At 40.0% G+C, this 24,709-nt stretch overlaps 2 protein-coding genes across 2 annotated transcripts in view; one reads left to right on the top strand and one right to left on the bottom strand.

The window, feature by feature from the left end:
• The window catches only part of LOC126582640 (uncharacterized), a 36,085-nt gene that overhangs the window by 4,303 nt on the left and 7,073 nt on the right, over positions 1 to 24,709 (top strand). The gene's annotated exons all lie outside the window — the stretch shown is intronic.
• Positions 16,182 to 17,568, bottom strand: LOC126582638 (S-adenosylmethionine synthase 1). Its single transcript, XM_050246800.1, has one exon. The coding sequence runs from the start codon at positions 17,563 to 17,565 to the stop codon at positions 16,384 to 16,386; it is 1,182 nt and encodes a 393-aa protein (XP_050102757.1). The 5' UTR covers positions 17,566 to 17,568; the 3' UTR covers positions 16,182 to 16,383.

The raw sequence follows: 24,709 nt of genomic DNA, 5'->3' as shown, positions 1-24,709 counted from the left end.
GGTTGCAATCACTCTGGACGGTGAACTCGTTTTGACCCTCAAATTCTTGGGTCGACTTACTAGGCGTTGTGGGCTGCACGTGCCAATTCACCACCATTGAATCAAATCCTTAAAGATCAAGTCACCAACTGGAAGAAGAGCCCATCAATCTTGAAGATCATACCGTTGACCAAACTGCTCAGGTGTGAATTAGAAAGATTGAACAAAGCAACAAGTCGTCACCTTCACCTCGTGCCTGCTTGCCATGTGTTCGAGTCAACCTTCAAGAATCAAGCCTCAACGGCCCTTGAAGAAGTTTCCGACCAAATTCAAGATCAAGCCTCGACGGCCTTTGAAGAAATCACAAGTCCGATTCAAGATCAAGTGTCTACCACTCTTGAATCAAAACCTAGTTCAAGAATAAGCTGTGGAAAGTCAACAATTGGAGGAATCCAGAAAGTTCTCCAACCCAGTTCAAGATCAAAGCTGTGGAAAGTCAAAAAGCGCAACAAAATACGTGCCGATTCATCCAGTACCAAAGCCAAAGATCATCTACCACATGAAGCTCCTTGTGGTCCAATTTCAACCTTCAAGATCAAGCCTCGACGGCCCTTGAAGAAATCTCCAACCCAATTCAAGATCAAGCCTCAACGGCCCTTGAAGAAATCTCCAACCCAATTCAAGATCAAGCCTCAACGGCCCTTGAAGAAATTTCCAGCCCAATTCAAGATCAAGCCCCAACGGCCCTTGGATCGACATCTACCATAAGGGACTTCAAAACACATCTCCTATACATGACAAGCACATGTATACGACGCGTCTTGAAGTGGGGGCATTTGTAGACATCGAAATTTCGGTAAATAAATGTTGACCGATAAATCAAAGTTTCAACACTCATGTATTACATAAATTTTACACGTAGCGTGTGTCTAAACAAAAAATCGAAATGAGTTGGAAAAGTCATCAAATAGGACACGTGTCAACACCTGGCAGAAACGACTTATTTCATCTGGGATATTATATTCAAAATTAGGCATTGGAAAATTCTATAAATACAAGCCCATTTCATTCATTTAAGGGGAACCAATTCATATTACACCTTGAAGCCCTGAAGCTCTGAAACTCCGAAGCTCTCAAGCATCCAGGTTCCCGAAGAATCAAGAAAGCGTTCTTCGTTCATCGTTCATCGTTCATCGTTCATCCTAAGATCAAGCCCCAACGGCCCTTTGGATCAACAATCATCCACCAATTCAAGATCAAGCCCCAACGGCCCTTGAAGAACTTCCACCAATTCAAGATCAAGCCCCGACAGCCCTTGAAGAAAGCACCATCGTTCATCATCCGTTCATCCAAGATCAAGCCCCAACGGCCCTTTGGATCAACAAACATCGACAAATCCACACACATCCAACCGTTCTTCAAGATTAAGCCCAAAAGCCCTTGAAGATCCGTTCATCACTGTTCTTCAAGATCAAGCCCAAAACCCCTTGAAGATCCGTTCATCACTGTTCTTCAAGATCAAGCCCTAACGGCTCCTTGAAGATCCGCTCAAATCCACCTTCAAAGATCAAGCCCACGGCCCTTTGAAGAAACTTCCAACAGTTCATCCAAGATCAAGCATCAACGGCCCTTGGATCAACGAAACATCCACAAATCAACACCTTACGGAGATCGAATCAGAGGATCAAAATAGAGAGAGATTGTAACCCAAAATCATCAAAAATACAAATATTTGTTTGTGCGCGTTGTTCTTGTCTCTTTCGTTTCAGGAATTTTCCGTGTTCACAAGTACTTCCAAGATTTAATTGTAATATACTTGGTGGCTGATCTTGGATAATATTCATTTGTTGTAATTTCTCATATTGGTACCTTTTTGTAACGATAATAAATTTTTCATTGTGACCGGAATATGAGTGGTACACCACATTCATTTATAGAAATACTGAAAAATTTTATTTTTCAAATTATTAACTTTTTAACACATATATCACACTCATTTGTATAATAACACATGATGTATCATCCTATATACCAATCACATTGAAAAATCTCTCCTTTCTGACACACTGGTGGCTGGGCCGTGCATTGTTTCTTGAGCGCCTTCAAATGCTGCATTTTCGGTCTTATACATTCAACGGAATTGGAACATATCTTTTGCAAATTCAAATATTATTATTTTTTATTTTCTTAACGGTTAATTTACTCCTCTTTCTGCCTGGAAAAAATAACTTACATAGAATATATTTTCTAGGAAAAAGCTTAAGAATCTAAATCACATATTAATAAATAAAAAATTTGTTAATCAAAAGAGGGTTAAAAGATTATTTAGTCTTCTAAAAAAAAATTATAAGTAGTAATGTAATTTCATAAAATCAAATTTTGTTTATTATTTAAACATCATCTACATGTGACTTTAGCATATATCTAATATTAAAAAATAAAAAACAAAAAACAAAAACCTCTTTCCCCACTTTCTGTCCCCCTCTCATCCCCATTTTAAAAACAAAAACAAAAATTGTTCAAATATACAGAGTGTGTAGGCATATGTTAGTATAACATAAAGTGAGACTAAGAAAAATTATTACTTGAAAGAGGTTATTATTATATTTATAAATGAACAATTTATTAGTTTATCGATAATATTAACAATAATAATACCTTATCCCACTAAGTGATATCAACTGTATGAATCATAGAACATCATTGTGCTCGGTTTTGTGTCACGTCTTTCGTTAGTTCCAAGTATTCCATGTTTTTTATTAGAGTCTTCCAAGTCTTTTTAGGTCTTCCTCTACCCTTTTTGTCATAAGCCTCTATTTTATAATCGCATCTTCTAACCAGAGCATTATAGGTCATTGGTTCACGTGTCTAAACCATCTTAATTGATTTTCTCTTATTTTATCTTCAATTGCGGTCACTTCTATTTTACTTTGGATATCTTTGTTTTTGTTCTCGTGTGCCTACACATCCAAAGAAACATTCTCATCTTCTCTACATTCATTTGTTTCATGTGTTGATGCTTGACCGCATAACATTCCGTACCATAAAACATAAATGGGCTTATTGTCATCCTATAAAATTTCCTTTCAACTTTAATGGCATATAACAGTCGCACAACACTCCCAATGCACTCTTCTACTTCATACTTCATATTGTATTCTATAGTTGAGATCTCCATTCAATTCTCAGTTCTTCTGCAATATAGATCCAAGGTAGCAAAATCATTCGCTCTTTAGTACTTTCGGATCTTCAATCCCTACCCCTATCTCATTTGAACCCTCGTTCCGACTAAGCTTGCACTCCATATACTCTATCTTTGTCATACTTAGGCGAAAATCTTTAGATTCCAACACTTCACTCCAACGGTTAATCTTCGCATTTACTATATCCTAACCGAGTTGCATCTATCAACACTAAATTGTTTGCAGAAAACATACACCATAGAACATCATTTTAAATACGTCTCGTTAACTCATCAATTACCAATGCAAAAAGGTAAGGACTTAAAGTTGAGCCTTGGTGAACCCTACGGTTATGGGAAAGCTTTCGTTTTGTCATTCCTAATTTCTTTATGCAGTCTTTGCTCCATCATACATATCCTTTATTGCTTGGATATATGATACTCATATTCCTTTATTCTCTAAAATCCTTCAAAGAATTTCTCTTGGGATCCTATTATACGCTTTTTCTAAATATATAAAAATCATGTGCAAATCATTTTTCATATCTCTATATTGTTCCATCAATTTCGTAAGAGATAGTTGCCTCCATGGCCGAGCACCCTAGCATGAACCTGAATTGATTGTCTGAGACCCGTATTTCATGCCTCAGTCTGTGCTCAATTACTCTCTCCCTAAGCTTCATTGTTTGACTCATGAACTTAATACCTTTATAATTCATGTTATTTAGTATGTCACCCTTATTCTTATAAATAAGCACCAAAGTTTTTTTTGACCACTCATTTTGCATGTTGTTATCTTTCTTTAAAATGTCAACATTGGTGTTATCTTTATTAAAATCAATTGACAAAAGTAGTTCCATCAAAAGTTTAATTGAATGAGTGCACATGGCGTTACTTACCATTTTGGGGTGCCCCATTTCTCTAATTGTTGGCAAAGCCAACTTCAGTCCTATTAATGGAAGGTCCTAATAATCCACCATGTTGTCTATACAAATTTTCAATTACATAAATTGATTTGGTTCCGTCGGTTTGAATGGTTTGGCCAATTTTTAGAAAACCACTATAAGTTAACATTTTTCTCATCCTCCTCATATTTGTGGAGTCGTACTTTCAACATCTCTTTTAACTTGAAGCCCCTTTCATTCAAGTTGTAGCAAATTCACTCTAATTTCTTCCAAGATTCAATTGTAATGCATTTGCTACAAAGTAATTGAGGTTGATGTTTGTTACACCCACCCCCACATTTTAATTTTATTTCTATTTCCTCCCTAAAACATATTTAAATCTATCAATTTAATCCCTTATCTCATTTAATCCTAGCCATTGATCTAGATTCCTCATTTATCCTAAACTGCCAAGTGGCAGCTCTCTAACTCTTTTCTCTTTTCTCTCTTGCCGAACCCTCCCTCTCGGACGTCTCTCTCGCTCTCTCCCCTAGCATCTGCAACTCCTTCCTCACTCTCTGCAGACACTCCCTCGCTCTAACACTCTCACACTCTCTTTAGCACCAAGGGCTTTAGCCTTCATTTTTCCATTATCTTACAACAAATCGAACCTTAAACTCCTATATTTTGAACCTATGGAATTCGAGGAATACAACCATGGTCTGGCATGCATCATCGAAGCACCGTGAGATGCTTATCCATTGAAGTCGAGAGCCTCAAGCTCTATTGTGAAACCAGGTAACAAGATGTGATGAATTGTGGTCGGTTTCAAGCTTAAATTCGACAGTTTTAAACCCCTATTATAATATGTGCATGCATTCCCAGCTCCAGCGACGAACTCTGGTGAAATTGAAGCCACCTGGGGTTGTTCTTCTTCTGGGTTTTATTCTGTTTTAGTTTAGGGAGGAAATGGTGAAGTTCTGAGTTAAGGTTTCGTGTTCTAACTTATGCATACACTCTGTTTGCTTTCCCAAAATCCGGCGAGCACCTTCAAAGAAAATCCGTAGATTCCAAGGTGGATTCCACCTCCAATCAACCTAAAATCGTTACAGGTGAGTTTCTAAATTCTTTAGGGGTGTTTCCTATAAATTTTGGAGTTAAGTTTGGACTGAAATCGAGTTCTACATCATTCTGGGCTTTTCTGCAGATTCTGGTGATTTCCTGTGCCGACAAGCGGCGGTAGACGACAGTCACCATTAGGATTAACGGCGACAACGGCCATTCTATTAGTTTTAGCAAAATCTTTAGATAGTAAATTAAGGTATTTTCCGTATGTACATTTTTTTATGGCCGTGCGTGTGTGTGGTGTGTGTTGGGTCGTCCGTGTATGGTGTATGTGAGTGTGTCCGTGTGTGCAGTGCGTGTGTTTGTGTGGGTCTGGGCCGAGCCCAGAGACCCCCTGAAATCCTAAACCCTTTCAGAACAGGCCTTCAGCCTTTGGGAGAACTAGGGCCTTCGGCCCATGTAGCAAAACCCTAAACCTTTGGGCTTTAAGATCTAAACTCTAAAAACCCATTCCCTTAAACCCTTTAGACCCAATACCCATTTCCTTTTTAGTTTCTTTCATTTAAATTGTTTTTAAAAAAAAACCCTTAGGACCAAAACCCAAAACCCAATAGATTCTAACCTTATTTAATCTAAACTTAAACCCTAATCCGGATCCAAACCCAAGACCCATTTCCATTTCTTGAAATTCTATAGTTGGGTAGTTTGATAAATTGTACATTTTTGTGCTTAGGTGAAGTTGCTAGTGGGGATTTCCTTAATCATTTTTCCGCAAAATTCTGCTGCTAAGGAGTATCTGTGAGTGGATCCTTTCTAAAATTACATGATTTTATAGTTCAATTTCATAAATGAATAGCATGCCTTACGAGTTTATGATTTGACTTTCTGTTAAGCATGTTTATCAAATATGTTAATTTTTCGTCTCGTGTTTTTGGTGAGGAATTAATTATTAGCCAATATTGAGTTATAGTTTGATATATCGTATTTTCTATAAAAACCATGAACTGGTAGATTATCTGATGGATGACGATAGGATGCTAGAACATGTTTTAGAAACCTTTCTTTATAGTATAGACGATGAATGACTTTATACTATGAAGTGATTATTTATGAGAGGCGTAACTATTTGTGTGTACCTAGTGGACATTATGCCGTCTGGGGTGAGGATCTGGTGTTGGCAGATAGGCCGGGAGAAATAATCCCTAGCTACGGGCTGAGGGACACAGACCAGGCATTGGCCGGGAGTTGGTAATCTCTGGCTACGGGCGCAGAGACCACGGTGCTGGCATAGGGCCGTGAGTATATATTTAATTCAGTGATCTTACTAGCAGTACACCGTGCTTACGAGACGATCTACGAGATGATACATGCGATGATTTATATGATGTTTTTTTTCCGCGTTATACCTGCAGAGATGTTTTATGGCATGCTAGAGTTTCAGAAAACCTATCACTTATTTATGCTAGTAGTTTTCATCATATATAAACCTGGGGGTTAATATATTCATAACTGTTTTCGTATTATGTGTGTGTGTGTGTGTATAAACATGGTCCACTCACCCTTGTTTTGCGCCCCCTTTCAAGATTTAGAATCAAGGTATACGATCCCGACGTCAACGCTTTTGCATTGGCATATTCGAGTCCTCTCGGTGTAGGACCCACATCTTCTTATTTATTCAATTTTATATTAATTCTTTTAGAGCTCTAGTTAGTTGTATGTTCTGAACACATTCCTAAATATTTAATTCATTGTATTTAAATTCATAACCCTTATTTACTTCTTATTATTAGCTATTGTATCAATTAATGGCTTTCGTCACCCTCGGGTGTCGGTCAACACGTGTCTATCCTGATATTCGGAGAAAATTAAGGTTGGGGCATGTCAATGTTAGCTGATCATGAACATTCCTTCTCTTGTGATCTAATTGCGTTTTAATTTGTATGTCTTCAACTAAAGGATAATGCTTGTGTATCCTTCATGGAAGAATCGACTTGCTCCCCACTTTCGATTAATGAATTTGTAAAGTTTGAACATCATAATCGAAAACATTCATTCTCTTTATTGTCACTATTAGTAGATTTTCTCTTTCAATTAATGAATTTTTAACATTCGAACATCATAAGTAGAACCATTCATTTTCTTTATTGTTATTATTATCTAAAGATAATGTTTACAAAAAATTATTCAATTGGGTAATTGTTTAGTTATTCATACGTGTCAAAACTCCGCCTATGTCTTACATGGCCGGTCCCAAGCCCGGATAAAGGAGGAGGGGGAAGGCGTCAGGTAGTCGACAGCCGGCACTCCATGATCACGTCGAATCCTTATGAAAATGAATCCAGAACAAAATCGCGCTAAAGCTAGGGCGTCACCCGTAAGTGGCGCGCTGTGTGGCCCGAGCACAGTGATAAGTGAGCAAGGGTCGCTGTATCTCCATCGGCACCCGGATGCAGTGTTAAATGAGCAAGGGGGCCATAGAAACTTCTTTTCGAACGACTCCACTCAAAGTTGTTTGGGAGCATATGCTCCTATCAACTTTACCCGGGACACACAAAAGAAGTACTTTGATCCTATTAGACGGGGGAGGGTGAAGAAGCTAGGACAGAAGGGTAGAGTTCAAGAGAGCAAAATGCGTTTAGGAACGTGGAATATAGGAACCTTAACGGGAAAATCTATGGAAGTAGTGGAAGTTATGGTGAGGAGAAGGATAAATATTATGTGCCTACAAGAAACTAAGTGGGTTGGTAGTAAGGCAAAGGATCTAGAAAACTCAGGGTTTAAACTTTGGTATTCGGGCACAAATAGAACGAGAAACGGTGTTGGCATCATCGTGGACAAGACCTTGGTACAAGATGTTGTAGATGTCAAGAGGGTAGGAGATAGAATCATGGCAATCAAGATTGTAATAGGACAAGAACTTATCAATGTGATTAGTGCGTACGCACCTCAAGTAGGGTTGGATACGAGTTCGAAGGAGAAATTTTGGGAAGATCTTGGAGACTTGGTGCAAGGAATTGCTCAGACGGAGAAGTTATTTATAGGAGGAGATTTAAATGGACACGTGGGCAGGGAGACAGGCAACTATGGAGGTTTTCATGGTGGCCATGGTTTTGGGGAAATAAACGAGGATGGGGAAGCTATCTTGGATTTTGCAATGGCATATGATCTCTTCTTAGCCAACACCTTCTTTAAGAAGAGAGAAGAACATGTGATCACCTACAAGAGTGGGTCGTCAAAAACACAAATAGATTTTCTTCTAATGAGGAAAGGGGATCGTTTAACTTGTAAGGATTGCAAAGTTATACCAGGAGAGAGCGTGGCTAATCAACATCGCTTGTTGGTGACGGATGTACATATCAAAAGAGTAAGACAAAAGAACAAGACTTGGAAGTGCCCAAGAACTAGATGGTGGAATCTAAAAGAAGAAAAACAAGCCATTTTCAAAGAGAAGGTAATCATCCAATGTGTGTGGGATAGAGAGGGGGAAGCTAGCCAAATGTGGGATTCCATGGCTAGTTGTATCCGAAAAGTAGCAAAAGAGGTATTAGGAGAGTCCAAGGGCTTTGCCCCACACCAAAAGGAATCTTGGTGGTGGAATGAGGAGGTACAAACAAAGGTGAAGGCTAAGAAGGAATGTTGTAAAGCCTTATACAAGGAGAGGACCGATGAAAATGGTGAAAGGTATAGAAAAGCGAAGCAAGAGGCGAAGATAGCTGTCAGAGAAGCTAAGTTAGCGGCTTACGACGATATGTATAAACGACTAGATACCAAAGAAGGAGAGTTGGATATCTATAAACTAGCTAGAGCAAGGGAAAAGAAGACAAGGGACCTAAACCAAGTGAGGTGCATCAAGGATGAGGATGGAAATGTTCTTGCTACAGAGAACGCGGTTAAAGACAGATGGAGAGGTTATTTTCATAATCTTTTCAATGAAGGACATGAAAGGAGTGCTTCTTTAGGGGAGTTGAGTAACTCAGAAGAGTGTAGAAACTACTCCTTTTATCGTCGAATCCGGAAGGAAGAAGTGGTTGTAGCTTTGAAGAAGATGAAGCATAGAAAAGCAATAGGCCCAGACGATATACCAATCGAAGTGTGGAAAGTTTTGGGAGAGACAGGTATAACATGGCTCACTGACCTTTTCAATAGGATTTTGAAAACGAAGAAGATGCCAAATGAGTGGCGAACGAGCACTTTGGTGCCTATCTACAAGAATAAGGGCGACGTACAAAATTGCATGAACTATAGGGGTATTAAGCTAATGAGTCATACAATGAAGCTCTGGGAGAGAGTCATTGAGCATAGATTGAGGCAAGAGACACGGGTTTCGGACAACCAATTCGGGTTCATGCCAGGGCGCTCAACCATGGAGGCAATCTATCTCTTACGAAGATTGATGGAAAGATATAGAGATGGGAAAAAGGATTTACACATGGTCTTTATAGATTTGGAAAAAGCGTATGATAGGGTCCCAAGAGACATTCTTTGGAGGATTTTAGAGAAGAAAGGAGTACGAGTAGCATATATCCAAGCTATAAAGGATATGTATGAAGGAGCAAAGACTGCCGTAAGAACTCATGAAGGACAAACCGAAAGCTTTCCCATAACTGTAGGATTACATCAAGGCTCATCCTTAAGTCCTTACCTTTTTGCGTTGGTAATGGATGAGTTAACAGGACATATTCAAGATGATATTCCTTGGTGTATGCTTTTCGCAGACGATATAGTGTTGATAGATGAAACTCAGGAAGGGGTAAATGCAAAGCTTAACCTTTGGAGAGAAGTGTTGGAATCTAAAGGTCTTCGCCTAAGCCGATCAAAGACAGAATATATGGAGTGCAAGTTTAGTGCAAATGGAGGCCAAAACGAGTTAGGGGTGAGGATCGGAGATCAAGAAATACCAAAGAGCGACCGTTTTCGTTACCTAGGATCTATCTTGCAAAAGAACGGAGAATTAGATGGAGATCTCAACCATAGAATACAAGCTGGATGGATGAAGTGGAAGAGTGCATGCGGCGTGTTGTGTGACCGCCGTATGCCACTGAAGCTCAAGGGAAAATTTTATAGGACGGCAATAAGGCTGGCGATGCTGTATGGCACAGAATGTTGGGCGGTGAAACATCAACACGTACACAAAATGGGTGTAGCGGAGATGAGGATGCTTCGTTGGATGTGTGGGCACACGAGAAAGGATAAGATTAGGAATGAGGATATCCGGGGTAAAGTAGGAGTAGCCGAAATTGAAGGAAAGATGAGAGAAAATCGGTTACGGTGGTTTGGACATGTGCAAAGAAGGCCTACTGACGCTCCGATTAGAAGATGCGACTATGGGACAGAGGTTCAGGGCCGAAGGGGTAGAGGAAGACCTAGGAAAACTTTGGAAGAGACTCTAAGAAAAGACTTAGAGTACTTGGATCTAACGAAGGACATGACACAGGATCGAGCACAATGGCGTTCTAAGATTCATATAGCCGATCCCACTCAGTGACTTGGATTTTCCAAGTCTCCAACCAAGAAGTTTTCCTCACTCGGGAAATTAAGGGAACACTACCCCAACCTACATGCTCCACTCAGAAAGCTTCAACATACAAGTTTCAACAAAAGAAAATTCAAAGAACTTAGCGAAGAAGGCTTTGGTGTATTTAACACAATACGTTGAAATGAAGGAAAGCTTATTTATTGATATCCCCGATAAGCTACAAATATGTACATATACATGAGTCAAAATAAACACACAAGAGGGAGCCTTCACAAAGGTTGCTTAGGAGAAGTCTCAGCAGTCGGTAGAGCCCCAGAAAGAGAAGGCACCGGAGGGGGATCATTTGGAGCCTCAGTACTGGACAGAACCCTAGAAGGATGAGGCATCAGAGGTTGATCATTTGGAGCTTCATTACGCGGTACAGCCCCAGAAGACGAAGGCAATAAATGCCTTTGGAACAAACCCACAAATCTCTGATGATCAAGTAAAACCTGACCATCAGTTTCCTTCATCTGGTCAAGCTTTCTCTTCATGTTTGTAGCATAGTCATGTGCGAGCCGGTGCAACTGTTTATTCTCATGCTTGAGCCCTCTAATCTCCTGTTTGAGACTCATCACTTCAGCCGCCAATGATTCAACTTGGCGGGTTCGAGCAAATAGGCGTTGGGCCATATTAGACACAGAACCTGCACACTGAACACTGAGAGCCAGCGAATCCTTAACAGCTAACTCATCAGACCGTTTGGAAAGTAGTCTGTTATCTTTGGGAGTGAGAAGGTTCCTGGCCACCACCGCAGCGGTCATATCATTCTTCATCACGGAATCCCCAACGGTAAGAGGACCAGTTGGGGAGACGAAGGATGGGCGCCATATGTTGTCTGGAGAAGGCGGGGCTGCCTCTTCAACAAGGTTCAAGTCAAAACGACGGTCGGAGGGGCCAGACATTTTCAAAGGTGTTGAAGAGAGAAGAGGTCGGACAAATCAAGATCTTAGAAGTGCAAGAATGAAGCTTCTACTGGTGGAGATTCAAGTGTGTTTTGGAACTTAATGCCAGCCCCTATAAAAATCTGCACTCGACGGAGCTTCAGAAATCAAAGAGGCGCCTGCTCAGAAATCGAAGAGGCGTTTGCTTTCTCAAAAGTTGGGCTGCTTAGAGATCACGAGGGTTGATCTCAGAAATCGAAGAGCCGTTTGCTTTCTCAAAAGTTGGGCTGCTCAAAGACCACGAAGGCCGATCTCAGAAATCGAAGAGGCGCTCGCTTTCTCAAAAGCTGGGCTCCCTAGAGACCACGAGGGCCGATCTCAGAAATCGAAGAGGCACCTACTTTTCCAGCCTTGTCAGCACCTGTCACACGCACACTCAGCTTTGCGGAAATTATGGGCATTCTGTCAAAGACTTCTGGGGAAGTAGAAAACACATGAATCTTACTGTTCAATCACCCACTTCCCACACGCAACAATAGCTCATGGGTACCACAGATAACTTTGCCAAAGTTCTCTGCCAAAGTTGAGCACGTGAAGCTTGCAGCTCCCACTACATCGCTCTGACCAAGAAGGGTAAAAGAATAGCAAAGAAACAGCACTAACAAAGTTTAGACCCATAAATTTTGAAGGTCTAGCTACCATATTATTACCCACAAGGGTAAAGGAACAGTACCACTGCTGGATAATTGGAAAGTCCATGTATGTCAACCTCTGTGCTTCGTGGCAAGGTAGACTAGCAAACATGCCCAACCTTTACTCACATTCGAGAAAACACTCCCAATAAGATTGCTTGCTCCAAAATCGAAGAGGCACCGTCCTCCGAATCTAAAGAGCCAGACTCCCAACATGACTACTTTCTTAAAAATCGAAGAGAGGGTAAAGGAACAGTACCATTGCTGGATAATTGGAAAGTCTCTGTGTGTCAACCTCTGTGCTTCGTGGCAAGGTAGACTAGCAAACATGCCCAACCTTTACTCACATTCGAGAAAACACTCCCAACAAGATTGCTTGCTCCAAAATCGAAGAGGCACCGCCCTCCGAATCTCGAGAGCCACTCTCCCAACATGATTACTTTCTCAAAAATCGAAGAGACACTGCTCCCCGAATCTCGAGAGCTAGACCCCCAGCATGATTGCTTTCTCAAAAATCGGTGAGGCACCGTTCTCCGAATCAATCGAAGAGACAAAAGCTGGGCTGCTCAGAGACCACGAGGGCCGATCTCAGAAATCGAAGAGGCACCTACTTTTCTAGCCTTGTCAGCACCTGTCACACGCACACTCAGCTTTGCAGAAATTATGGGCATTCTGTCGAAGACTTCTGGTGAAGTAGAAAGCACATGAATCTTACTGTGCAATCACCCACTTCCCACACGCAACAATAACTCATGGGTACCACAGATCACTTTGCCAAAGTTCTCTGCCAAAGTTGAGCACGTGAAGCTTGCAGCTCCCACTACATCGCTCTGACCAAAAAAGGTAAAAGAATAGCAAAGAAACAGCACTAACAAAGTTTAGACACATAAATTTTGAAGGTCTAGCTACCATATTATTACCCACAAGGGTAAAGGAACAGTACCACTGCTGGATAATTGGAAAGTCCCTGTGTGTCAACCTCTGTGCTTCGTGGCAAGGTAGACTAGCAAACATGCCCAACCTTTACTCACATTCGAGAAAACAGTCCCAACAAGATTGCTTGCTCCAAAATCGAAGAGGCACCGTCCTCCGAATCTCGAGAGCCAGACTCCCAACATGACTACTTTCTCAAAATCGAAGAGAGGGTAAAGGAACAGTACCATTGCTGGATAATTGGAAAGTCCCTGTGTGTCAACCTTTGTGCTTCGTGGCAAGGTAGACTAGCAAACATGTCCAACCTTTACTCACATTCGAGACAACACTCCCAACAAGATTGCTTGCTCCAAAATCGAAGAGGCACCGCCCTCCGAATCTCGAGAGCCAGACTCCCAACATGATTACTTCCTCAAAAATCGAAGAGACACTGCTCTCCGAATCTCGAGAGTCAGACCCCCAGCATGATTGCTTTCTCAAAAATCGAAGAGGCATTGTTCTCCGAATCTCGAGAGCCAGATACCACAGACCACTTTTTCAAAGTGCTCTGACAGAGTTAAAACATGTGAAACTGGCAGCTCCCACTACCGTGCTATGACCAAGCAGGGTAAAGGAATAACATTACTACTTGTTGTTAGGGAGACTCCTATATATGTCGACCTCCATCCCCAACGGACAGGCAGACCTGCAAAAATGCTCAACCCTTCATCATATCTGAGAGGGCACTCCCAACAAAGCCTTTCGAAATATTCAGCTTTCTTTCCCCCCGATAATACCTCTGCAAACAAGCTATACTAGAGCAAGAATATCTCATATCATCAGGGTTAAAAGCAAGAGTATCCCATATCATGCTTTTTCCCTGTTTTTTCTTTTGGCCTTGTTTTTACCTGCAAGACAAGGAGAAAGAGAGCAATCAGTCAGCACTTGGAATCAAGCTTCCAGCCAGGAACTGACTACCTGGAACCCCTTACCTGATTACTTACCTGGCATTGCTCTCGAGTACTCATCTTCAACATCTTATGTTTCCAGGGAAGATTCCGCATCTGCTTGAGGAACAGATAGGGCAAGTGCGAAGGATACAAGGAAGCATGTGGAGACAAGCGTAACAGCACACGTGCCGATACATCCATTACTCTGTCAAAAGCAAAAGTATCCCATATCAGCAGGGTGGAACGTACTCTAGATTTGATGGACTTGTTTTGACCCTCAAATTCTTCAGTCGGCCTTATACTCTGGAGGAAACCAGAAAACCCTCCAGCTCAGTTCAAGAATAAGCCTGTGGAAAGTTACTTCTTCAAAAGCAAAAGTATCTCATATCATCTCTTCTCATTTTTCTTCTCTTTATCCTTCATGCTGCTGCAAGATGGGGAGAAGGTGAACAATCAGTCGGAGCTCTGATTGCTTACCTTGTCTGTCACCTCTTTCAGCAGACCCCCTAGCTCGGCGACTTGGGGGACTCCTACTACATGGTTTGTATCGCGCTTGACCAAGCCTGAAACTACAAGTAAGCTTCAAGTGAAATTGATACATTACCTTGTGCATCTCCACCAGTTAAAGATACCACCCCTGGATGGAGGAAGAGTACTTCCAGAGAAGATGCCACATCTACCTATGAGACAGATAAGGCAAGTCAAGACGACACCACACTCCGATACTTAGAAGTTTCGTGATTACGAGATCATTCTCCCACAATATTTCCTAATGTCATTTGTACTAAATCATTCACTCGTACTCACTAAAGGAGAGCTTGAACCTATGTACTTGTGTAAACCCTTCACAATTAATGAGAACTCTTCTATTCCGTGGACGTAGCCAATCTGGGTGAACCACGTACATCTTGTGTTTGCTTTCCTATCTCTATCCATTTATATACTTATCCACACTAATGACCGGAGCAATCTAGCGAAGATCACAAAAAGCGACCGTTTTCGTTACCTAGGATCTATCTTGCAAGAGAACGGAGAATTAGATGGAGATCTCAACCATAGAATACGAGCTGGATGGAAAGAGTGCATCCGGCCTGTTGTGTGACCGTCGTAGGCCACTGAAGCTCAAGGGAAAATTTTATAGGACGACAATAAGGCCAGCGATGGTGTATGGCAGAGAATGTTGGGTGGTGAAGCATCAACACGTACACAAAATGGGTGTAGCGGAGATGAGGATGCTTCGTGGGATGTGTGGGCACACGAGAAAGGATAAGATTGGGAATGAGGATATCCGAGGTAAAGTAGGAGTAGCCGAAATTGTAGGAAATATGAGAGAAAATCGGCTCTGGTGATTTGGACATGTGCAAAGAAGGCCGACTGACGCTCCGGTTCGAAGATGTGACTACGGGACAGAGGTTCAGGGCCGAAGGGGTAGAGGAAGACCTAGGAAAACTTTGGAAGAGACTCTAAGAAAAGACTTAGAGTACTTGGATCTAACGGAGGACATGACACAAAACCGAGCGCAATGGCGTTCTAGGATTCATATAGCCGACCCCACTTAGTGGGAAAAGGCTTTGTTGTTGTTGTTGTTGTTGTATTCATACGTGTCAAACCAATTATCGTTTTCTTTTATGAGTAGCATCCTCATGATGAACCGTCAATTGATTTTATGCATATGAATAGCTAAAAGATCTCCAAATTAAATGATTTTCTTCCAAATATGATATTTTGATGATGATAAAAATAATAAATGATTTCTATTACGATGTTCAGAATTGCATAATAAAATGTCATGTACATTGGGGAATTAGAACAAAATAATAACTTTACAAGAACACCAAATATTATAGAAAATTTTAATGAAAAACTCTCAGTACTATTCACTTTAACGAAAAAACACATTTTTACATTAAAAAGTCAATCCTAATGCTATTCACTTTACCTTTTATTTTGTCCTTATCTTTAAAACTCAAAATTTTCAACCATTTTTATTAATTTTCCTAATATTATATGATCTACAAGCAATCACAAGCTTGATAGAACTAGTTACTACTCTAGCTTCATAGTTCCAGTGCCATTAATTTCGACAAAATTATCTTTCTTTTTATAGAGACACTGGTGATGAAGAAGAAGATATCATATTACACAAAATTGAAATCGAAAAATAAAAAAAATAATAGAAAAAAACGACATTAAAAAGTATGAAATTATTAGAAATTTGCTTTTTAAGTTGAAGGGCAGCAGCAATTAAAAACACGCTAATTATTCAGCCAGTGCCAATTAATGCAAAGCTTCAAGCAGCAGGGAGGTATTTGATCCATCTCTCAAGATTGAGGCTTCTCCCATTTGAGGGGCTTCACAACCTCCCAGGTGAAATCTGGATCGTCCCTTCCAAAGTGTCCATAGGCAGCTGTCTTCAAGAACCTTCCCCCACCACCCCTCTTGAGGTCCAGGTTGATAGTGATCATGCCAGGCCTGAAGTCGAAGGTCTCCTTCACAATTTTAAGGATTTCCCTGTCGGGGATCTTTCCAGTTCCATATGTGTCAACGAAAACTGACAAGGGCTCCGGCACACCGATGGCATAAGACACCTGCACAATGGCCCTGCGAGCAAGCCCATTTGCTACAATGCTCTTGGCAGCCTGCCTCACAATGTAGGCGCCACTCCTGTCGACCTTGGTTGGGTCCTTTCCAGAGAAAGCACCTCCACCATGGGCTCCCCATCCACCATAAGTGTCAATTATAATCTTGCGTCCAGTAAGACCTGCATCACCATGAGGACCACCAATCACAAAGCGGCCTGAGGGGTTAAGGTGGAAGATTGTCTTCTCGTCAAGGTACTTCTCAGGGACAACGGGCTTAATGACATGCTCCTTGAGGTCAGCGGCAATCTCATCGTTTGTGACAGTCTCATCATGCTGGGTGGAGATGAGAACAGTGTGGACACGGACTGGAACCATAGCTCCGTTTTCGTTGTAGTACTCCACGGTGACTTGGGTCTTACCGTCGGGTCTCAACCAAGGGCAGGTACCATTCTTCCTAACCTCGGTGAGACGAGCACCAAGCTTGGTGGAAAGCACATGGCTAAGGGGCATCAATTCAGGGGTTTCATCAGTGGCATAACCAAACATGTGACCCTGGTCACCAGCACCAATCTCCTCAGGTCGCTTGGTAAAGTGACCATGGACACCCTGGGCAATATCAGGGCTCTGCTGCTCAATATTAACCAGGACCTTGCAGTTATCGGCATCAAGGCCCACATCATCAGAAACAAATCCAATGGCGCGGCAAGTGTCACGGACGATCTTCTCATAGTCAACATTGGCCTTGGTAGTGATCTCTCCGAACACCATGACCATGTTGGTTTTGGTGCATGTCTCACAGGCAACCTTGCTGTCAGGGTCCTGGGCAAGGCAGGCATCTAGCACTGCATCAGAGATCTGGTCGCACAGCTTGTCGGGGTGACCCTCGTTCACGGATTCAGATGTGAATAGGAAAGTCTCCATTCTCTACACATCACAACAGCGTACCAAGACAAATCCATATCAATGTCAACCCAATAGTTTATGCAACGAAAAGAACTCATAGCTTTAACAAGACAAAAGAATAAAGATTAAAAACACGCATATCACTAAACTCGCAATTGCCGTAAATCCGACTACAGCATCAAATCAACCATACTTTTAACTTTAATAAAAGTAAATATTCCCAGAAAAGCTTATACGCAGGGAACAAAGTTAGAACACACATATCACAAAAGCATCACATCAATTCAGATATAAAGCCAACATAATCTGCACTTCAAAAAGATTGATACCAGAATAACTTTGTGAGCTCAACTACCACATCAAGCTCATCTTCAAGAATAAAGGGGGGTTTAGTAAAATATTCACCATTAACCAGGGTTCTACTTACAAGAATCTTCAGAATACATAAATTTACAGCCACAGTGAAAAATGAAAATCCCATAAATCTATAGATTATCAGATCTGCAAATTCTTACTGAAATAAAATCCAACACTTCAATTTAACTTGTCGAACACAAAATACAAGAGAAAATGCTAACAAAAATAACCACCAACTTAAGTCCCCCAGATCTTTCATAATCCCAAAGCAAAACTCAAACAATCCCCCCAAAAAAAACACAGCAAACCACCAGATCTGCATGCATTTTATTCAAACCGCAAAAAAAGCTAGGACAAGGAAAACGAAAACCCAAAAGAGAAAAGCGCTAAAATGGTACCTCTGAAGCGCGGATCTGGAAGTGGAGGAAGTTGGAGGGAACAAGGAGGAGGCAGTGCTTTTCGAAACAGACCGCTTATGCAGAGAAAGCGGAAGAAGCTTAAACGACTACGAATGTCCCAAATGCCTTGTATGCCCTATTTATACTATTTAATTTACCTCACCGGTTTACCGGACGCCTCCATTTCGATATGGTTTTCGTCGGTCATCAAGCATCGAAGGGTTGCGAAATGAATCAGCCGTTTGATGAGTTCAAATCCAGGGACAAGATTAATCCGGGGTTTGGTGAGAATATCTAGTATTTGAGCATTAGGTATTACTGGCTAATGCCGGTCTTCCACCAACCCTAACCGGTACTCGGCTCAATGGCTTGGCTTCGCTGGTTTCACTGGCTTGGCTTTGATATACATGCATATCACATCCAAATACAACCCTTTTTCTTTTCCTTTTAATTTTTCAATTTTTATGTGAAAACAACAAACAGGTGAAAAACGGAGAAAAAAGAAAAACTTGGTTCATTTTTGGCACAAAGAGATTTTCTTGTGGGTTGAAAATCTAGACATGTTGAGTAAGAACTTGAATGGGTACATTATAAATTTTGACTTATTGTAGCATTTACATCGATATAAAGTCAACGTGATATTCATAAATATTTTTACCGTTTAATTGCTTTTATTTAAGTGAAGATATAAGTAACTGCATTTACATCGATATTGAATCAACAAAATATTTCTTAAATAATTTTACATTTTGATTGATTTTATTTATATGAAGATATGATATTAGTTGATGTAGCATAAATTATTTAACGTGTAAATGTGGTCTAGTTAAAACGTCATCCACGGTCTTTTACTCTATCAAAACGAAAAGGAGTTTTAATTGTCATTTTAATTTTGAAAAAATAAAAAAAATTTGAAAAGGGGGAACTGAAATGGACGAGAGGAGTCAGTGGGATTAAGTCCAATGTGAGTAAAGAGCCATCAGCTTCTTTAATTGTTTTCTCCACCATTTTCCACTATTCTAAAAATCGCGCCGCTTAAGCCCCGTTTAGTCATTAGACGGCTGGCCACTACCTCGATTAATGCCTAGGTGTTTGAAAATTAAGGGTGTCTAGATCTGCTGAGGTGCCCGCCTAGACCATCTAGGCACCAGAAAGCCCGCCCAGACCTTCCTAGGCACCTACCTAGGTTGCGACTCGCTTAGACAGAAAACATATAACTTTCATTTTGCATTTTATTTTTTTCAATAAATTGTAAGAGACTTATTGAATATTTAAATGAACACACATTATATGATTGTTCATCATGTTTTCATTATGTTCTAGTACTTTATAACATATATGTCATTTTATTTTATAATTTATGATAAAATTATATATATATTAAGTATAAACAAACACTTATTTACACGAAATATAATAGATTTACTTAAATCCACTTAGTCCGCTTAGACACCCGCCTAGCCGTCTAGATGCTAGGGCCCAACCCGCCACCCGATTAGCGCCTAGCATCTTTTAGAACCTTTCTATTTTCATAACCGTGTTAATGAACCAGAATATAAAAATAAAGTGGGACAATTACTATTGAATTACTAAAATAGCTTTTTGTAATTAGAGCGTAAATTTAAGTGGCAACGGCATTTTAGCTTCCCAAATACACCGACAACACAGTGATAACTTTTGAGCTGGGAACTGAGAGAGCACCAAGTGTCCTCCATAACGTCATTTCTTGAAAGGGAAATGCGGTAGCTATTTTTGGAGAGCAATTTGCTCCAGTAGTATTTTAGTCTAATAAGGTATCGTCATGTGTTATTTAATTACACGCAACGTTATATCGGTGAATTTTTAACATTTCACTGCAATGATGTATTCGGTCTATCTAAATCTTATTCATATATATATTATGTGAATTAAATTCTTGCGGTGTAAGCAAATGGGGTGATGTTATGTGAAAGTTGGCATTGATAAGTGAACCGCCACACCCACGTTGTTGGGAAATTCAGCAAAAGAAGACAATGACACCAAAAAAAACCCCACAAATTTTCTTTTATTGGAAATAAAAGGTGAAAAGTGGGTGAGAGTTCATTCTGAAAGCGATCGTTTATAGAACTGGATTTGGATTATTCAGGAAAAAGAAGAAAAGAAGAAAACTAAAATCAATAATAAATTAAAGCAGAAAAAAAGATATAGTTGATTGTACTGGATCAATGAATCATATTATATATGAGAATCCTTGTCAATTAAATAATTCTTCTTCAAATACAAGTTTTAAGATATCTTTGATTGAATTCCGTATATATTTTGGGCCAAAATGCAGAAGGAAAAATGTTATTTCATATATATGCCATTTGGAATTTGAATAAATCCCAAATCCTCCGGTATTGCCCAATCCGTAGTATTAAATATTAATCATATTCTGATCATTATTGGTGAGTGAATATATTCTATCAAGCACGATGCACGTACAAATTGGGCTCATTGATTTGTTTTTTTTTTTTAATTTTTTTTTTTATCACAAAGTCAACTTCCGTTAAGATAAAAATTAGTACAAAGCTAAAAAAGAAAAACAACTACAGGGAAAGTAAAAGGCCCAAGCAAAATAAGAGTAGCAACCCAAGATATAACGGGAGACCCGCATAAGCACAGGCTCGAATGCAGCAGAAAATAGACAATAAAAACTAATCTCCATACCACATCGCCGCTGCCGTCACATCCTTGGAGGAAGCCAAATTTCGAATCGTGAAAGTAGACACCATATCCAAGTCCCCTTCACGAACTCCTGCAAATATATACAAACAAAGTATTATACGGGTAGAGGGTGAGGCTAAGGGTGTATGTAAAATACCCAACACTTGGCCTCGATGGGGATCCGACATAGGCATGTCGGTTAGGGAAGGGGAAGTGAAGGAGGGTGGTAGGTTTGGTATCCAATTCCTGATCGGAGCCCGTCCATTCGAGTACATGGTGGGATGGTGATGATGTATCACAACTAAGGAGGAGGGATGACAGAAAGTTAAAAGACAGAAAGCAGTAAAAATACGCAAAAAAAGGATAAGGGGGGCATGAAGCCCAGATCTGAGATAGTTGAGACCCAGTTCAAGGAATACTGAGATAAACTCATAAGAGCTGGGAATAAAACGAAAGAAGGAGACTGGAAAGGGGAGAGGAAGAGATGGATGTAGGGAGGGGGACAGAGCTGAGGAAATGAGAGGGGAGGAAAAGAAGAAAAATGCACAGGAGGGAAGGAAAGAAGAAGGGAAGAAGGAGACTGGAAAGAGTAGGAAGTAGCGGGTTGCCGCCTACCCTGAGCAAGAGTAAGGGGCGGCGGCTGAAAGTTGAAGCTGGAAAAGAGGCTTTGGATATGGGTTTCTAGAGAAACAAACTAGGAGAGAGAGAGGATTTGGATCTGGATTAACAAGTCTTTTGGGACAGCTTTCAGCGGCCATGCACATACCTTGTTTCCTTCACAAATTAGGCTCATTGTTGAATTAGAACGGAATTGAACTTACTAAATTTGATAACCGCCTCACATATAAAGTAAGGCCCAATTTGATAATTTTTTTATTCCAGCAAAACCTGCTTCATTTTAAAGTAAAACAGTAAGAAGGTGTTTAGTAAAAATAGAGAGTAATCCTAGGGAGATTAAATTTATAGACAAAATTTGCAAACTAAATGATATGTCACAAATAGGAAATGAGCACGTTTATTAACACTTAAGTAATAATCCAATCGCCAACTTCCATGTCATTTAGTTTACAAAATTTTGTCTACAAATTTAGTCTCCTTAGCAGTATCCAAAAATAAAGTATCCTACTTATTTTAAAAGTAATGGCCTTCGGACAACAACTATTAAAAGCAGTTTGTATGTTGCTTTTAAAAGCTGCTTTAATAAAAATAAATGGAGTTGAGCCTTACCACTACAAATCCTAACTTCTTACACCACCATTGCCATTACTACCATCATTGTTGCCACAACCATCATACCACAAACGCGCCACAATCACCACCATTACAACCACCAATAACATGTCCGCCACTGCTACCACCACAACTACCACTATCACTACCATCGTTGCCACCATCGTCACCACCACCATCATCGTTATCGCCGCCCCTACCACCATTATTACTTTTGTAGGCCAACCACCATTGTCATTGTCAGTGCCACCATTGTCATTGTCATTGCCAACACTTTCATGTCCATTTTTTCTTTATATATTCTTTATATACATTTATATCACTTTTACATTAAAATTTACCAATGCTTATACACCGTTTTCATACTTTCAATACTTTCAAAAATATAATTTATCAGACGTTTAACTGTTTTATTTTACATTTGATTATTTTTAAAACACATCATAAGCAATTAAAAACAAAACAGTAATCCCAAACTAGCTCTAAATCTAGTCAGATTCAATCTTATTATTGTCCCAACTTTGCCTATCAAATGGGGCTTGGAAATTCTTCCCTAATAATTACTATTCTAAAAAGCAGTATTGTCGGCCACCTAGTCGATCGCTTGAGCAGGCTAGGCAGCCTCGGAGATTTTTCTTTTTGTGTCTCACTGTCTATGCATTGCGTAGAAGAGGAGTCAATGAGTTAACAATAACTCTGATGAGAATAGAGTGGGGGAGGGAGAAAGAGAGCATTGTAGGAGATATGGCATCAAGAGCACTGTAGAAGCATATATATGCAGTCTAATGGTATCTTCAAAAGAGATGTCATATTTTAAACATAAAATTTAAATTTGAACACTTATGTGGTACAAAACCAATAATAAAAAAAACCCTAGAAGCTCATAGTTTATATTGCATAATAAATTTATTAAAATAAAAAAACCGTCTAGGCTATAGATGCTAGATCTCTCGCCACCACCCGGCTAGCGTGTAGTGATTTTCAGAATATTAATAATAATTTGGGATAAGAGAGTGAAGATGAGTGATGTTTGGTCAATTGAGTCATTGACGAATGCACTTGTTTTACGTTATTTTTTTTTCTTTCCTTGAGAGCACTTTGGGGAATATAATTTAACCAACCCATTGAACATGAGGCCCAAGAGGTTTTAAATTCAAGCCATGGCTTTTGAGATGACTTGGCATCAACTGAGAAAAAGTGGTATGTACGTAGCAGTTGGGATTTGTCTAGGGTGATAAGATAGGTGCGGTTGCCACCCAACATAAAATTAAGAGAACTTTAACGAAAAGTTTTTGGTGTTGTTTATTTTAACGAAAGATCATATTTTTAAATTAAAAAATCAATCTTAGTACTATTCACTTTACCTTTTATTTTATTTTTAATATTAAAATTCAAAGTTTTTAAGTCTTTTTTATTAATTTTCCTTAAAACTAATAGCTAGAGGTAGAGAGGGATTTGTGATATTTTTGGTCTAAATTTCCATATGTTTGGTGTTACCGGCACCTGTCGGTCGGGTTTTGGTTGGTGAATATCCTTCACTGCTCAATTTCTAGATCCAGGTACCGGAAGGACATTCGTGGGAATTGATTGATCAAAAACTATATAATAAGCCACTCCCAAGCCAAGTTTATTCAACTTTTAATTACAAAATATTAAGAGGTACTCAAAAGAATGGGCAAAAAATCAAGTTAGTCTTCCTCATCAAACCGTCATCATTCATGTTTTATAGGGGAAAAAATCGTCATCATTCTTGCATGAAATCGTCACCATCCTTGCATGGATGTAGGGCTGGGCACGGGCCGGGCCGGGCCCAATTTTGAAGGGATCGGACCGGACCCGGGTTTAAAAGAAACGAGCTGGGCCGGGACGGGTCCAACAAAGTCTAATACAGGAACCGGACCTAACCCGGTCCGTTTGAAACGGGCCGGTTCGAGCCGGGTAGACGGGTCCCTTTTTTTTTTTTTTTTTTCTCTTCTCTTCTTCTTTAGCTCTCTCGTTCCGGGAGATGTCAGAAAGAAGAGAGCAGTCATGCACTGCACATCAAATCGAACAACAACAGATCCAAATTATAACAATCGAATTGAACAACAGATTTGAAAATTACATGCACTGCACATCAAATCGAAAATTTATGATAGATTAACAAATCCAAATTATAACAATCGAATCGAACAACAGATTTGAAAATTACATGCACTGCACATCAATTCTTACATACATATACATATACTCACACACACAATCGATTCAAATTCAATTTAATTCAACAACCCAGTCGATTCAAATTCAATTCAATAAAAGATTTGAAATTGGAAAATAACAGAGGTCCAAGGTTCAAGAACCCAACAAAATCCCTAAATCTAGAAAACCCTAATTTAATTTTCAATCCTAAATCCCTAAAATGTAATACCTTAAAACTGAAGAGGACAATAAGCAGAGTTGTGCGCTGCAAATATGGGTCTGACTCAGATGGAGGAGATGATTGGGAGCGT

The sequence above is a fragment of the Malus sylvestris genome, chromosome 9, assembly GCF_916048215.2.
Source record: "Malus sylvestris chromosome 9, drMalSylv7.2, whole genome shotgun sequence".
Classification (NCBI taxonomy): domain Eukaryota; kingdom Viridiplantae; phylum Streptophyta; class Magnoliopsida; order Rosales; family Rosaceae; genus Malus; species Malus sylvestris.
Note: the sequence above shows the minus strand (reverse complement) of the source record. Positions and strands in the feature narration are given on the sequence as shown.